At 44.7% G+C, this 16104-nt stretch overlaps 1 protein-coding gene across 1 annotated transcript in view; it reads right to left on the reverse strand.

The window, feature by feature from the left end:
- Positions 1 to 529: 529 nt before the first annotated feature.
- Positions 530 to 16104, reverse strand: part of myo6a (myosin VIa) — a 120580-nt gene continuing 105005 nt past the window's right edge. Inside the window, exons 33-35 of the mRNA XM_029462936.1 lie at positions 5227 to 5250; positions 3974 to 4192; positions 530 to 2860 (exon numbers count right to left, since the gene is read on the reverse strand). Coding sequence (XP_029318796.1) covers positions 2661 to 2860; positions 3974 to 4192; positions 5227 to 5250 — 443 coding nt within the window. The 3' untranslated portion in view covers positions 530 to 2660. The remainder of the gene's footprint in view (positions 2861 to 3973; positions 4193 to 5226; positions 5251 to 16104) is intronic.

The raw sequence follows: 16104 nt of genomic DNA on the forward strand, positions 1-16104 counted from the left end.
GGAGCTAATGAGGTGAAAGTTTCCAGAATTTTTAAAGAAAAACTATCATCCTGACTTCCATGAAACTTTGGACGGTTGAAGCATCGGGAAGAACACGTCACATTTATTTATTTATTAACATTGCAAGATGGCGTTCAGGTCTGCGGTCTCAGAGGGCTTCTATTCGTTCTTTAATCAGCTCAGGGTTGTTCGGGGCCCTCTTGATGGACCCCAGGTTGGAACCATGACGAGCTTAACAATCCTACGGATCACATTAAACTAAGTCGACAGCTGTGCGCTGACATTTAGACGTAATTGGCTCTGAAACAAACAGGATCTGTATTTGTGTGCATCTTAATCTCTTGTACAGTTCATGTAAATAGAAGCATCGACTGATGTGTACCGAGACACACACACACAGTAATTTGGACTTTTCTTATTTAAAGTGTTAAATTGTCATTTAAATGTTTCACGATAGCTGAAAATACAAAGTGTTGAACGAGACGTTTGCTTGGTTTCTTGTCGAGCAGCAGAAAGAAGGAGGCGAGCGCTGAGTGACACATGGAATGTTTTTATTCATCTGTTAGAGATCAGCGTTAGAAAAGTGACAGTGGACAAAGGCAGTGCTTCCCCAGGAATGATTGTAATGTGTGGAGCAGGTGCAGGACATCTTGTACATTTAATAATGGAATATTTCAAGGTGGTAACCTGACCCCGTTACACTCGGCATTAACACGCTTTCACACAAACAACTCTTCACATTTTAAATCTGTTTGTTTTTTAGCTTTAAGATTCAAACCTTTGAAGATCTGTCTGAAGCTGAACTAAGTGTTTCCTCGCAGGAAACAGCAAAACGTAAATCAGATTTACCAGGTGAAGTCCTGGAACATCGCCTGGATGGTGCGTTCACTTACACCTGGGTCGTTTCTAAAGTGACGGAGTTGAGAGTCACTCGATGTTTAAGGGTCTCGTGTCCTGGACATCTTCTCTCCTGCATGTTGATGCCTCGTGTAAAAGGGGATAAGCTACTTTGTAACGGTCTTCATGCTTTCAAACAAATCTACGTCGTCACCGTGTTGCGCAGAGAAGAGCGTCAAGAAGGAATAGAAAGGTCAGGAACAAACCTGGCAACCTCAGGTGGAAGAAGGTGGAACATCGCAGCAGCGGATTGTCTTTACATCGGTACCCGTCAAAGGAGGCTCGTTTAGTTTCTTCCTCTTCGCTTGGTTTGCGTGATTTATTGCTTCTCGTGCGAGTGAAGTAGAAACGGTTTCAAAAATAAACTTTCCCCTTTCAGTTGTGACACTGCACCTGCTGGAGAGAGAGCACGTTCCAGAGCGCGTACAGCTTCTCACAGCAGAACATCCAACATGAGATTTATTGTTTTACATTTTTGGAATCAAATTAGATTTTTGAACAAATATATGAAGTGGTTTTGCAGGATGTCAGTGAGACTGAACTGGGAATCACTGCTTTGGCAAATAGTTTCCTCATTCAAAGATGTTTTTATCCTCAGATCTGCTCTCAGACGGGAGCAGTTGCATAATTATTTCACATTTTCTGCTTTTCTTAATAAACGCAGACACACAAATCATAATCACAGAGCTGAATTACTGCTCTGGCCAAAAAGTAAAACCCCGACGAGCGTTTAAAGTTTCGAGTGATGTTCGGTCTCAAAGTCGAACGTTTTTTGCACTTTTCTCTCATTAGTTTTACATTAAATCACACAGTGAGGAGAACAGAGGAATCACGACATGAACAAATCAACGAGGTCTCCAGTTACATTCGGTTGGAAAGACAAAAAGGTAAAATGAAAAAGGATTAGCAATTATTGACTTAATTGTGATGCAGCGGCTCGTGCCACGTGCAGCGGCTCGTGCCACGTGCAGCGGCTCGTGCCACGTGCAGCGGCTCGCGCCACGTGCAGCGGCTCGCGCCACGTGCAGCGGCTCGCGCCACGTGCAGCGGCTCGTGCAGCGGCTCGCGCCACGTGCAGCGGCTCGCGCCACGTGCAGCGGCTCGCGCCACGTGCAGCGGCTCGCGCCACGTGCAGCTGCAGCGGCTCGCGCCACGTGCAGCGGCTCGCGCCACGTGCAGCGGCTCGCGCCACGTGCAGCGGCACGTGCAGCGGCACGTGCAGCGGCTCGTGCAGCTCTGCCTCGCTGACGGCTACTTGTGCAAGAGTTTGTCTGTGAACCAGGAGGAGACTATGTAAACAGCAGCTTTAAGGTCTGAGGGTCAGCGAGCTGTTAGGATGGAAGCGACACTGCAGTGTAATAATCAGGAATCATTACAGAGGAATTAAGTTTGGTTTTGGGGAGGCAGCGTTGAAGAAAAGAAAAAGTCCTACTTGTGGCATTTAAACCCTGTTGTAGTATTAAGGCCTCGTAGTTAAGACTTGCAGAGAACACAATTCCTTGTAAAACTACCAGATGTGATAATTTAGAATGATTTTTCTGCATAGGGTTCAATGCAAAACGTCCCCCGTCCCCCCCCCCCCTCCCTCCTGCGAGGATCTGAAAAACAGCAAGAAGAAAACAAACGAGCAGAGAAACAGAAGGACAGCTGAGAGAAACGTTTCACGTGAATGCAGTCAGAACCTGGAGCAGTGCGCTCTGACGCCTGTGTGTTAGGTAGCTGGTGCATTTGTCCCTTTGTTTGCAGAGAAGCCGCCGGCACGTCTACTTGAACATGCTCTGCAGCATGGCGGTGGCATAGGTGGGGCGCGCCTGCCGGCTCTCGATGGCGCTGCGCAGGTACGTGACGCCGCCGCAGCGCTCCCAGATCTCCTCGAACTGCCGGGGGAGGATCTCGGCCCCCCTCTTCCTCGACAGGCCCGTCTCCTCCAGACTCAGCTCGCACATCTCCATGTCGTCCTTTCCTGTAACGGGAGAATGTGATTCAACAACGAGATTAATCTCTGTTTAACTTTCCAAACTTAGAACTTAGATCCTGTAAACATGATGTTTGTGTTTGCATGCTAACATTAGCATACTAACGTTAGCATGCTAACTTTAGCATTTTAAAGATCACTTCTTTTGAGACCAGACAGTCTTCACCCCTTTCTTCTTTTTAAACTAATTACTAAGCATTTAAGTTTATTTTATTTAAATGTGTTAAAAATATTCTGTTAATATTTATATGGTTTTGTTGTGTTCTTATAATAAATAAACACAGTATGCAAAGAGTCGTTTCAAACTAAAATGAAAGAGAATGTTTTCTGCTTTTAAACTTTTAAACTAAACAGGAAATGTTTCACTCAAACGTGTGCACCCGCCCACTCAGAGGCTTCCAGGCTGGATCAGCATTTTTACTCTCACTAATAAAAAATAAACATTTGATCTGCAACAAGGGATGACTTGCATGGATGCAATTTGTCTTATTTATGGTTTTGCAGTGCGAGTTATAAAACTGTAGATCTCGCTGAGCACAAGAAACTGAAATCCATCTCACATAAAGAAAAGTAACATGAATCAATATAAACTGCAGTCGTCACAGTCCTGACGAGCAGAACTCTCACATCCTGGGAATATTTCACAAAACCTGATCGATGCTTCATATCAGACGTCCAACTACTACAAAATAAAAGCCTCACATTCGTCACAGTGCAGGTGATGAATCTGTTGACACAAAGTCAAACTCCTGAACGTTTATTATATCTGGCAGTGAAGTGTCACTGCCAGATATATATATATATATATATATATATATATATATATATATATATATATATATATATATATATATATATATGCATCCTTGTGCTACAATATGTTGGTGTTTAATGTTTATTTGAAGAAATGTATGTTTGTGGAAAAAAAAATATGTTTCAATTTTATTTTATTGTCTCATCAACCAAAAATGCTGCGACCGCCTGCAGTACCTCTGCGGACCCCCTAGGGGTTGCGGACCCCCTGTTGTTTGTCCTCCACACCAGGATGTGTGGTCTTCCTGTTTCAACCCCCCCCCCCCCCTCCCTCCGTGCCGTACTCACCGGCCACCAGCACGATGGGATGTTTGTCGGGGTGCAGCTCCATCTGCCGGGCGATCCAGGGCCCGTCGAAGTGAGCGTACCACCAGCCCTTCTTCTTGTTCTGCGGGTCTTTGTACTGGTCGCCCGGCCGGATGAACGGGATACGGAAGTAGCGCTGCTGCCGGTTCATCGCCACCTCGTACTGCCGGGCCGGGATTGGCGGGCCCGGGTTCTGCTGGGCTGTATAAACATGTATATAAAAAGTTAGGCGTCTTCCACAGATGATAAGCAACCAATCAGGAGTCAGCGGCCATGTTTACATGCAGCCTGGTTATTGGGAGGATGGTCAGAAGTTAATGAGCAAAAAGCCATAATCCTGTTTATCAACCTGTGTATTAAATATTTATTATCATATTAATAAAACTTTACAAGCTCCAGGAGGTCACGCTCAGATTCCCCTTCATAAGGAACAACAGTGTTTTCAAAATAAAAGCATGAGTGTTTGATAATTCATTGATTTGTTATATTTGTATATTTCTGTCTGTTATTTATTTATAGTTTTATTCTTTAATGTCTTCTTAATACCTGTACTTCATTTACTAATACTTCTTATTTAACTATGTTTTAAAATGATTATGTTACATACATGTTAGATCTAGTAAATTCAAAGGCAGCTAGTTAGCTTAGCTTAGCATAGAGACTGGAAACGGGGGGAACAGCTAGCATGGCTCCGTCCAAAGTAACAGGATCCACCTCCAGCAGCTCTAAAGCTTTAAAACTCTTATTATTCTTGGTTATTTAATTGAACAACTATTTAATAAACAGGTGAAGGCACTGGAATAAAAGCAAACGTGGAACCAACGATCCCAGTGGAGCAGGTGGACTTCCTGTTTCTTCTGCATGTAAACATGAAGCTCTGCTGGTCTCAGGTCAGCTGGTTTACAGTCAGTGTTTCAGAGTTCAGCACACAGAGGGAAGAAGATCAGCGAGACGTGAAGCAGCTGTTTATGAAAGGGTTTGCACACGTGTGAGACGTAAACTCTACAGGAGGTGGAGGAAGCCAGAAACTCATGTTCATGTTTTCAGTTTTAGAAATCAGAACGTGCTTTAAAAGATCTCTCGTTTCCGACTCAGCCGTTTAAATATCTCGATGTAAATGTCATTATGTTAAAAGCAGAGCGATGGAAACAAGAGAAGTCTTCTGTCACTTGGTGGAAATGAACTGATTCAGGTTCTAACTGTTTGTTAGTCTGAAAACATGAAACAACCGTCACCAACAAACGCCTTCACGCCACCTGCTCAGCAACAACTGCACCAGCAAACATCTTGTTGAGCAGAAGCTGCAGGAAACGGAGAACGATTGTTCCGAGGCACTTGAAGTGAACTCCCCGCTGGACGCTCAGGTTGACTCGTCGTGACTTCCTGCTGCATGCAGGGACGAGTGGACGAGCTCATTCAGGTTTTAGGGCGACGGCGACCTCAAGGGGACGAGTGACGTGCGAGTAAACAAACATCAGCTGCAGTTTCATTTGTGTCGGTTTCAGAGTCCTTCACGTAAAAAGGTTTACAACCTAATATATTTTGTGAGGACGAGTGGATTCATTTCACTGTAAAAATATATATAAAAATATATATAATAATATAAATATATATATATATATATATATATATATATATATATATATATATGTTCAAAAACGACTTCATGAAAGAAAGGGAAAGGAAAGGAGAGACCCTGCCCGGAGGAAGCCCGGGGCCCCCGTCTGGAGCCAGGCCCAGAGGGAGGGCCCGACAGCGAGCGCCTGGTGGCCGGGTTTGCCACGGAGCCCGGTCGGGCACAGCCCGAAGAAGCTACGTGGTGCCTCCCATCCATCCATCCTGTGGGCCCACCACTCATGGGAAAAACCGCTGGGGTCGGGTGCGCTGTCACACGGGTGGCAGTGATGGTCAGGGACCTCGACGGACCAGACCCGGGCAGCAGAGGCTGGCTCTGGGGACGTGGAACGTCACCTCTCTGTGGGGGAAGGAGCCGGAACTAGTGCGGGAGGTGGATCGCTACCAGTTGGATCTGGTGGGGCTTACCTCCACGCACAGTCTTGGCTCTGGAACCGTACTCCTGGATAGGGGTTGGACTCTATTCTTCTCCGGAGTTGCCCAAGGTGTGAGGCCTCGGGCCGGGGTGGGGATACTCACTAGCCCCCGGCTGAGCGCCGCCACGTTGGAGTTTATCCCGGTGGACGAGAGGGTCGCCTCCCTACGCCTTCGGGTTATGGGGGGGAAAACTCTGACTGTTGTTTGTGCCTATGCCCCAAACCGCAGTTCTGAGTATTCGGCCTTCTTGGAGACCCTGAATGGAGCCCTGCAGGTGGCTCCAGTAGGGGACTCCGTAGTCTTGCTGGGAGACTTCAACGCACACGTGGGAAACGATGGAGACACCTGGAGAGGCGTGATTGGGAGGAAGGGCCTCCCTGATCTAAACCCGAACGGTCGTTTGTTGTTGGACTTCTGTGCTAGTCATGGAATGGCCATAACAAACACCATGTTCGAACATAAGGATGCTCATAAGTGCACGTGGTACCAGAGCACCCTAGGCCAAAGGTCAATGATCGATTTCGTAATCGTATCATCTGATCTGAGGCCGCATGTTTTGGACACTCGGGTGAAGAGAGGGGCGGAGCTGTCGACTGATCACCATCTGGTGGTGAGTTGGATCAAGGGGTGGGGGAAGACTCTGGACAGACCTGGTAAACCCAAACGGGTAGTGCGGGTGAACTGGGAACGTCTGGAGGAAGCCCCTGTCCTGGGGATCTTTAACTCACACCTCCGGCGGAGCTTTTCAGCCATCCCTGTGGAGGTTGGGGGCATTGAACCTGAGTGGGCGATGTTCAAAACCTCTATTGCTGAAGCTGCGGTGATGAGCTGTGGTCTCAAGGTCTTAGGTGCCTCAAGGGGCGGTAACCCTCGAACACCGTGGTGGACCCCGGTGGTCAGGGAAGCCGTCCGACTGAAGAAGGAGTCCTTCCGGGTTATGTTATCCGGGAGGACTCCGGAAACAGTTGCAGGGTATCGAAGGACTAGAAGGGTGGCAGCTTCTGCCGTGTCAGAGGCAAAGCAGCGGGTGTGGGAGAAGTTCGGAGAAGCTATGGAGAAGGACTTTCGGTCGGCACCAAGGTGCTTCTGGAAAACCATCCGGCACCTCAGGAGGGGGAAGCGAGGAACCATCCAAGCTGTGTACAGCAAGGGTGGGACCCTGCTGACTTCAACTGAGAAGGTTATCGGCCGCTGGAAGGAGCACTTTGAGGAACTCCTGAATCCGACTAACACGCCCTCTATGGTTGAGGCAGAGCTGGAAGCTGATGGGGGATCATCGTCAATTTCCCTGATGGAAGTCACTGAGGTAGTCAAACAACTCCACAGTGGCAAAGCCGCAGGGGTTGATGAGATCCGTCCAGAAATGCTGAAGGCTTTGGGTGTTGAGGGGCTGTCTTGGTTGACACGCCTCGTCAACATTGCGTGGAAGTCTGGGACAGTGCCTAGGGGTTGGCAGACCGGGGTGGTGGTTCCCCTATTTAAAAAGGGGGACCAGAGAGTGTGTGCCAACTACAGGGGTATCACACTTCTCAGCCTCCCTGGTAAAGTCTACTCCAAGGTACTGGAAAGGAGGGTTCGGCCGGTAGTCGAACCTCTGATTGAAGAGGAACAATGCGGATTCCGTCCTGGTCGTGGAACAACAGACCAACTCTTTACTCTTGCAAGGATCCTGGAGGGGGCCTGGGAGTACGCCCATCCGGTCTACATGTGTTTTGTGGATCTGGAGAAGGCGTATGACCGGGTCCCCCGGGTGATACTGTGGGAGGTGCTGCGGGAGTATGGGGTGAGGGGGTCACTTTTGAGGGCCATCCAATCCCTGTACGCCCAAAGCGAGAGTTGTGTCCGGATACTCGGCAGTAAGTCGGACTCGTTTCCCGTGAATGTTGGCCTCCGCCAGGGCTGCGCTTTATCACCAATCCTGTTCGTGATTTTCATGGATAGGATATCGAGGCGTAGTCGTGGAGGAGAGGGGTTGCAGTTCGGTGACCTGAGGATCTCATCGCTGCTCTTTGCAGATGATGTGGTCCTTATGGCATCATCGGTCTGTGACCTTCAACACTCACTGGATCGGTTCGCAGCCGAGTGTGCAGCGGTTGGGATGAGGATCAGCACCTCCAAATCTGAGGCCATGGCTCTCAGCAGGAAACCGGTGGATTGCCTACTCCGGGTAGGGAATGAGCCATTACCCCAAGTGAAGGAGTTCAAGTACCTCGGGGTCTTGTTCGCGAGTGAGGGGACAATGGAGCGAGAGATTGGCCGGAGAATCGGCGCAGCGGGGGCGGTATTACAGTCACTTTACCGCACCGTTGTGACGAAAAGAGAGCTGAGCCAGAAGGCAAAGCTCTCAATATACCGGTCGATCTTCGTTCCTACCCTCACCTATGGTCATGAAGGCTGGGTCATGACCGAAAGAACGAGATCACGGGTACAAGCGGCCGAAATGGGTTTTCTCAGACGGGTGGCTGGCGTCTCCCTTAGAGATAGGGTGAGAAGCTCAGCCATCCGTGAGAGACTCGGAGTAGAGCCGCTGCTCCTTTACGTTGAAAGGAGCCAGTTGAGGTGGTTCGGGCATCTAGTAAGGATGCCACCTGGGCGCCTCCCTAGGGAGGTGTTCCAGGCACGTCCAGCTGGGAGGAGACCCCGGGGAAGACCCAGGACTCGGTGGAGAGATTATATCTCCTCACTGGCCTGGGAACGCCTCAGGATCCCCCAGTCGGAGCTGGAGGATGTGGCCCGGAGAAGGGAAGATTGGGGTTCCTTACTGGAGCTGCTGCCCCCGCGACCCGATCCCGGATAAGCGGTAGACGATGGATGGATGGATGGATATATATAGAGTATTTATAGATATATATATATAATATATATATAAGATATATATGATAGGTGAGAATATATAATTATATAGGAATAGATATATAAATATAAAGATAAATGAGAGATATATTATATAGATAGAGATATTATAGACGATATATATATAGATGTATATTTATTTTATTTAGTATATATAAATATATACAATATAAATATAGATATATATACAAAATATATATATATATATATAAATATATATAGAAATATATATAAATATAAATATATATATATATATATATTTATATTTATTTTATTTATATATATATAAATATATACAAATATAAATCTAGATATATATACAAAATATATATAAAAATATAAATATAAATATATATTTATATAAACAATGAGATGAGTCTGTTTCTCTGTAAAGAATCTTCATATTTTCTAAACGATGGACAGAAGACGTTCTGAATGAAACCCCGACATCAGCAGATTAAAAGATGCTCGAGCTTCACAAACATCCGTCTGATGAAGACGGACGGTTACGGTCCGGAGCGAAGCGTCTGTGCGGCGGCGCCAGACGTGGGTCAGAGTCGTAGAAATGATGTTATTAAAAGGTTTATGAATGTAACCCTGATGGAGAACACTGCAGTTAGTTCTAGTTTGGATATCTGGGGGCGGCTCATTACTCATGAGCCCCGGATCATCAGGTCATCAGGATTTAATTTCATGGCACGTTAGATATCCTGCGTGTACGAGAGGCAGCCGACGAAGCTCAATGTTACCCACTGTGGGGGCTCCCGAGGAGACGCAGTGACGATGTGCACCAGAGTTACCTTCACTGCACAACAACACGTCTCCTCCAATCAGCCGCACGTCACGCTCCTGTGCTCCTGATGCTATCGTGCCAACACACACTTGCAGGCAGAAGCCCTGAAGCCGCTTGTCCTGCTCCGTTTCCCCTTCCTTCAAGACATGTGTGTGTGTGTGTGTGGGGGGGGGGGGGGGGCAGTAAGAGCACCGGTGCAGCGGTCATGAAGATGAAACGACGGCTTCTCTCCTCTAACTTCTCCATGAGAGGCAGCAGTTGCCGTGGAAACCCACCCTCCCTCCGCCACCGAAAGAGAAACCTTCCCATCAGACCGTGCGACCCGTCAGCAGACCTCTACCATGTTAGGGTTAATAAGGGGGGGGGGCTCTGAGGTTAGTAGTGTTACACACTGGAGGACCACTTACATGCTTGTTTCACAGGAGGTGCACGATCTGAAAGTAAACATGCCAGGTTACACACACACACACACACACTGCAGGATGCGACACAGACACGATGACGTCATCAGACGAGAAGAGATTATTATTCATCATGACGCGTTCAGATATGGAGACACGTGACACACAGGGAGAAGAGGGAAGCACACAATAATTATGTCACCATGTCAGAATAAAATCCTGATAACGATATTATCATGAGATCTATATAAAATATATCTATATAAAATATAGCTATATAAAATATATCTATATAAAATATATCTCTATAAAATATATCTATATAAAATATATCTCTATAAAATATATCTCTATAAAATTTATCTCTATAAAATATATCTATTTAAAATATATCTATATAAAATATATCTATATAAAATATAGCTATATAAAATATATCTATTTAAAATATATCTATATAAAATATATCTATATAAAATATAGCTATATAAAATATAGCTATATATCTATATAAAATATATCTATATAAAATATATCTATATATCTATATAAAATATATCTATATATCTATATAAAATATATCTATATAAAATATATCTATATAAAATATATCTATATAAAATATATCTATAAACGGAAAACTCTTTAACTTTGTTTGAGTGCGTTTTGTGGAGAGAAATAAAGTAACGATATAATCGTGTATTTAAACGTCAATATTTAATTCATAATTTATTATTATTATTTTAAAAGCAGAGTATTAAATATATCAAAATATATTAATAAATATATTTATATATAAATAAAATATAAAAATATATCTAAATATAATATTATAGTATATTGTACCGTATATTGAGTATTGTACGCACCATAAGAAGTTTTGTTTATTTGGCACTTTAGTTCTGAGGTTTCGTTGGCGTCTCTACATTTCGAATCCTTCCTGCGGTCTCTTCCTCATCACGCCGTCTCTTCCTCATCACACCGTCTCTTCCTGTGTGGAGGCTGAGACGGTGTTCAGGGACTAAATGAATCCTTACATCCTATAATATAAAGCTGCGGCACAGTTAGTGAATGACACCAGATGCATCACTGGAAGCATTTTATTTATTTTATTTAGTATATACTTTATCCTGGTCATTTTATATTTTAAATAAGGATTTATTTCCTATTATTTTGGAGATTTTTCTCATTTTATGATTTGTTTTATTAATTATAATATTATTATTTTTGATTGACTTAAAAATATATATATATTAATTTTTTTGGTTGACATATTATACATATATTAAAACAAAATTAATTGCATTTTTTAAAAATATATCTTACTAACAAAAGGCTTGTCAGATAATCACAGGCTTCAGAACCCGCCCTCGTTGTATATATTTGATGAAAAACGAAACATTTTAAACGACGTGTAAGACCAGTCGCTGATAACTTTTCTTATTTACACAAACGCTGCTTTACTTCACGATGTTTTGCGGCGTCATGTCTGCTTGTTGATATTCTTTTATGCTCTTTGTGCAAAGTAAATTCCTCCAGGGCCAATAAAAGGTTTCATTAATTCAGATATGAAGCAGAGGGATGAAGTGTGTGTGTGTGTGTGTGTGTGTGTGTGTGTGGTCCAATCAGTAGTCTGAGCAGAGCAGCACAATAGACGGAGCTCTCCGTCGTCATGACAACTCGACGTGTGTGGCACAGGGCGATGTGGAGTCAGAAAATTGTGAAAAATATCAGAGAGGCAGAAAATTCTCCACATTTGAGGAAAAATGACTTTCACGATTATCAAAATTGGCGATTATGTTTAGTGGACTAACAGTTTGAGAGGCAACGTTGGATCATCTCTCAAACCTGTTCAGGAGTTTAAAGCTGGACTGTAGATGAATATAAAAGGAGCTTCGCAGAAGCAGGAGGATCGTCTTTAAATGAAGCTTCAACACAAACTCACTGCTGGAAGGAGACAAATATCCTTCAATATGCAAATAAAACCCTCAAGTCTCCTGAACATAAAGCACGCTTCATTTAAAGCTCGAGCGGTGATGCGGTGACGTACCGTAGTCAGTGACAGACTTCGGTGCTCGCTGCTCCGTCTCCGTGTTTCTCTTCTTGTTCTTTGACTTCCAGGCGTGGTAAACCTTCAGCCGGCGGTGGAACTCCTCCCTGCAGGCGGCCAGCAGCTCGATGTCTGGAGAGACAAATATTGTAATCACGAGTAAATGTCAGGATTGCACTTTAAGAACACAGAAGTTATCGTTCAGCAAGTTTGTGTTTGTTCCAACTCCGACTCTGGAGGGAAACCGTCAGGCCTCGTCTTATTAAAGGATAATCTGTGTGTCTCCACCGTCTGTGTGTCTCCTGCAGTAGAGCAGACAGGAAGCAGGAAGCTGAACAATGTGGATCAACTATATGTAGAATATTTGCACTGCTTCACCTCGCTCTCTTCAAAGCCACCAGACTCCATTGATAAAAACAGTGATTTTAGTTTTTGGAACACGAGAGTTGCTGCTCTGTCGTTGCCTCGATCGGTCAGTTAGTTTGTGTTATTGTGAGACTTCGGTGACAGACAGACAATATATCCTCCTGCAGTGCGACCGCTAACAGCGTGCGCTGAGAAGCTTAATGCACACGAAGCGCTTTGCTAACGTCACCCGAACAAAAATACTTTGAAAAAAACCTTTAATTTAGCACGCAGAGCTGAAATCTATAGAAATGTTCCAGAATGTTCCAGAATGTTCCAGAATGTGCAATTGCCCCTCGCCGCTCTGTCGCGTGAGACTTTTCTGGATCAGTATTTGAGCTCGTCCTTCCTGCTTCCTGCTTCCTGCTGCGTGCTGGAGGACCGGTGAGCTCGCAGGTTAAACTCAATATTATGTGGTGGATATTCTCCCTCTGGCTCTTTTCTTTACTTCTCTGTTATTGAATCATAATCGTCCCAAGGAGACGAGGAGGAAAATATGTTGAGCCAACAAAAAACTCTGTTATTACTCTGCTGCTGACGGAGGTTTTACTCCCCACACTGTAAAACAATACACATCTGCTCGTTAGCTTAGCATACACATCATATATCCTTCTTCTACTGGAGCACCTATTAACAAAAAGGGTTTTATAAACATTTCATTTAACTTACATGCGACTTGTGTTACTGAACAAAGCAGATGTTAGTTTACGTTTAGTCTGTTCCTGCAGCTGAAAGACATTTTAAATTCAGATTTTATTTGACGCTAATGTACTCACAAGAACCCCAAACTGTAAAAGCTATTATTCTGAAGAATAACCGGCACCCTCTTCCTGCTTGATCTACCGATGCAGATCCAAATCTGACTTGGTGGCTAATAATACTGAGTCAATAAGAACGAATCAACGTATTAAAGACTCAGTAACAGTGAAAAGCTGCGTGTCGCACCTTTAAACTACTTTAAAATGTCAGTGTGAAGGTGAAGCACTTCACAGCGGTCTGTTATCATGAGAATATCTGGTCCCGTCACATTTCTGAGTGCAGCTGTGGTATCATCGGTATCATCATCATCATCATCATCATCATCATCAGTTCTCTGCTCTGCTTGACCAGCGTTTTACTCCCACACGAGAGAAGCGGCCGCATAATGTCAGGCAGAGTTCAGAAAATAAAGAACCACTAAGTGGTTTGAAGCAGATATTTCTGTCAAAGCTGAGGCGGAATCATTCGTGATTTAGAAACGTTCAGAGTCTCACAGTGTGAGGATGAAAACACGGTTTGAGCGAACAGTTGAATTAAAAGTCTACAGAAATGTAAGCGGTTCTTCCTCTGGGAGCTGGAACGCCATCAAGTATCTGCAGGTTCGACATCTTCATGTACAAAATGATCATTTTTCTCTTGGGGGACAGAAAAGTTAATGTTCAAGTGACCAAAATCCAAAAAGGGTTCAACGTGTGACGAGAATACTTTATAAACACAGAAACTAAAGGTTTGGTGCTTGGTTGTGGATTATAAAGAAAGCTAAACTATTTCAGATCCTCTGGGGACCATGACCAGTGAATGCATCCGGCCTGTCGATCTCCGTCTGTACAGAGGTGTGACAACACATCTCGTTTGTTCAGTAACGTTTTGATTTGCGGTGTGTGGGGATGAACGTGCGTCAACGTAAGCGCGACACTCACCACATGAGGTGTTGATGGCGTCCCGCAGCTCAGCGTACTTCCACTTGCTCAGCTCGTACTTCTTGGCCCCGGCAGCAGCCTTGGAGGCCTGGACCTGTGGACCTCTGAGACACAAGACAAGGAAGGACGCAGGAAGTCAGCCGGAGGAGAGGACGGCGTTATAAGCTTCAAACAGTATTTTGTTTAGTGTCTTGTAAAGAAGACGGGTGGAGCGCAGTGCTGGAGAGAGGTACAACAGTGTGCTCATGAATAATGTGCTGAGATTTAAAGTGTTGACATGAAATACATTTCATTCTTTGTTTTCCTCTTTTTACTAAATGTTCGGACCACAGGCTGAAATCAGGTGTGTTGTTAAATCCACCTGAATGATGTTTAAGCTCCGCCTCTCTAAAGACATCGGAGTAACAGGAACAATGAATGGTGTTTAAGCTCCGCCTCTCTAAAGACATCGGAGTAACAGGAACAATGAATGGTGTTTAAGCTCCGCCTCTCTAAAGACATCGGAGTAACAGGAACAATGAATGGAACACGGGAGCAGCTGCGGGGTCATTGCAGAAGTTAAGGTGAGCAGCGGGGTCAGATTAGCAGTTTGCAGTTAAAGGAAAGAGAAAGATGGCGACAGAGAAACTACACAAGGTGTGAGATCATTAAAACGCTGTTTCAGGCGGTAAGCAGCAGCTCTGCTGCGTGTTAAGCGACTGTTGGACAGTGTAAAGCGTCGGCTCCTCTCCAGCTGCGGGCCGAGCTCTCGACCTGGTTAATCCGTGACCGGGATTTGCCCTTTTTAGAACACCGGGAAATTGGAGGCGGGACCCTGCTGGTTCTCTAATCCTATTGGCTGGGGCTGCACAGTGTTCCCAAAAGGCACACGTTGGGCTTCTGGCAGCGAGCCGAGCGGCCGCAGTCACCTTCTGCTGCTCCTTCCTGTGTGTTTGAGGCGTCGTGAGAGGCGGCCTGAGCCAATTAGCAGCAGTGAGATGAACGGAGGAAGCAGGAGGAGACGCTGGCACGACATCACTCATTCACACTAATGCCCGAGAGGAACGCGAGTGGAAAATAGCATTTAGTGGCAGTCATGTGATGAGGAAGTGCACCGTCACTCAGAGGTGCAGCCTGAGATCATCGTCTGCTTACAGACATAGAAATCTCACAGCGCTACTACACAGCACCAGTGATGTCAGGAGGTGCAACATCTCCTGTTTGAGCTTTACTTTAATCTACAACAGAAGGAAACAGCAGCTCAAAGCAGGCGCTCCCCCCTGCAGGTCAGCGGGTCAGCAGGTCGGCTGCTGGACAGTGGGAGGAAGTTGGCAGCAGAAAAACATTCAAAATTAAGAAAATAATCATGAACCTTCAGCGGGTTTCACATGTTCCGAGGGAATTAACCCGATGATCAGGATGTAATCAACATGAATCTCGTGGACTCGTGGAATATTTGCTCGATTGATTGAGTGGAGATTTCACTGAAGACGGAGATTCAGTTTGTACAAACCTCGCCAGCAGTTCCGTCATTTCCTTCGCCATTTCCTCCCTAAAAAAGCACGACGGCCGCAGTTTAAAACGTTAGTGTTGTTGGATTTGTGGTGTTTTTTGACAACCAGATTTACAAAATACTGACGGCACACAAATACTCGTAGTAGATGAATAACATGAGGAAGGAGGAGGTCGAGGGACACACAATGTGGAGAGGAATGAATTGTATAAAATAGTAAAACGGTACAATGGTGAGAAGCAAATCCTAGAAATGTCATTTATTTAATACTAATTTGCAGCAAAAAATAGTTTTTTATAAATGTAATTTATATATATATAAATATATAATAATTAAATATAAATATATATTATATATATATATATATATATATAAATATATAATAATT

The sequence above is a fragment of the Cottoperca gobio genome, chromosome 24 (assembly GCF_900634415.1).
Source record: "Cottoperca gobio chromosome 24, fCotGob3.1, whole genome shotgun sequence".
Taxonomy (NCBI): domain Eukaryota; kingdom Metazoa; phylum Chordata; class Actinopteri; order Perciformes; family Bovichtidae; genus Cottoperca; species Cottoperca gobio.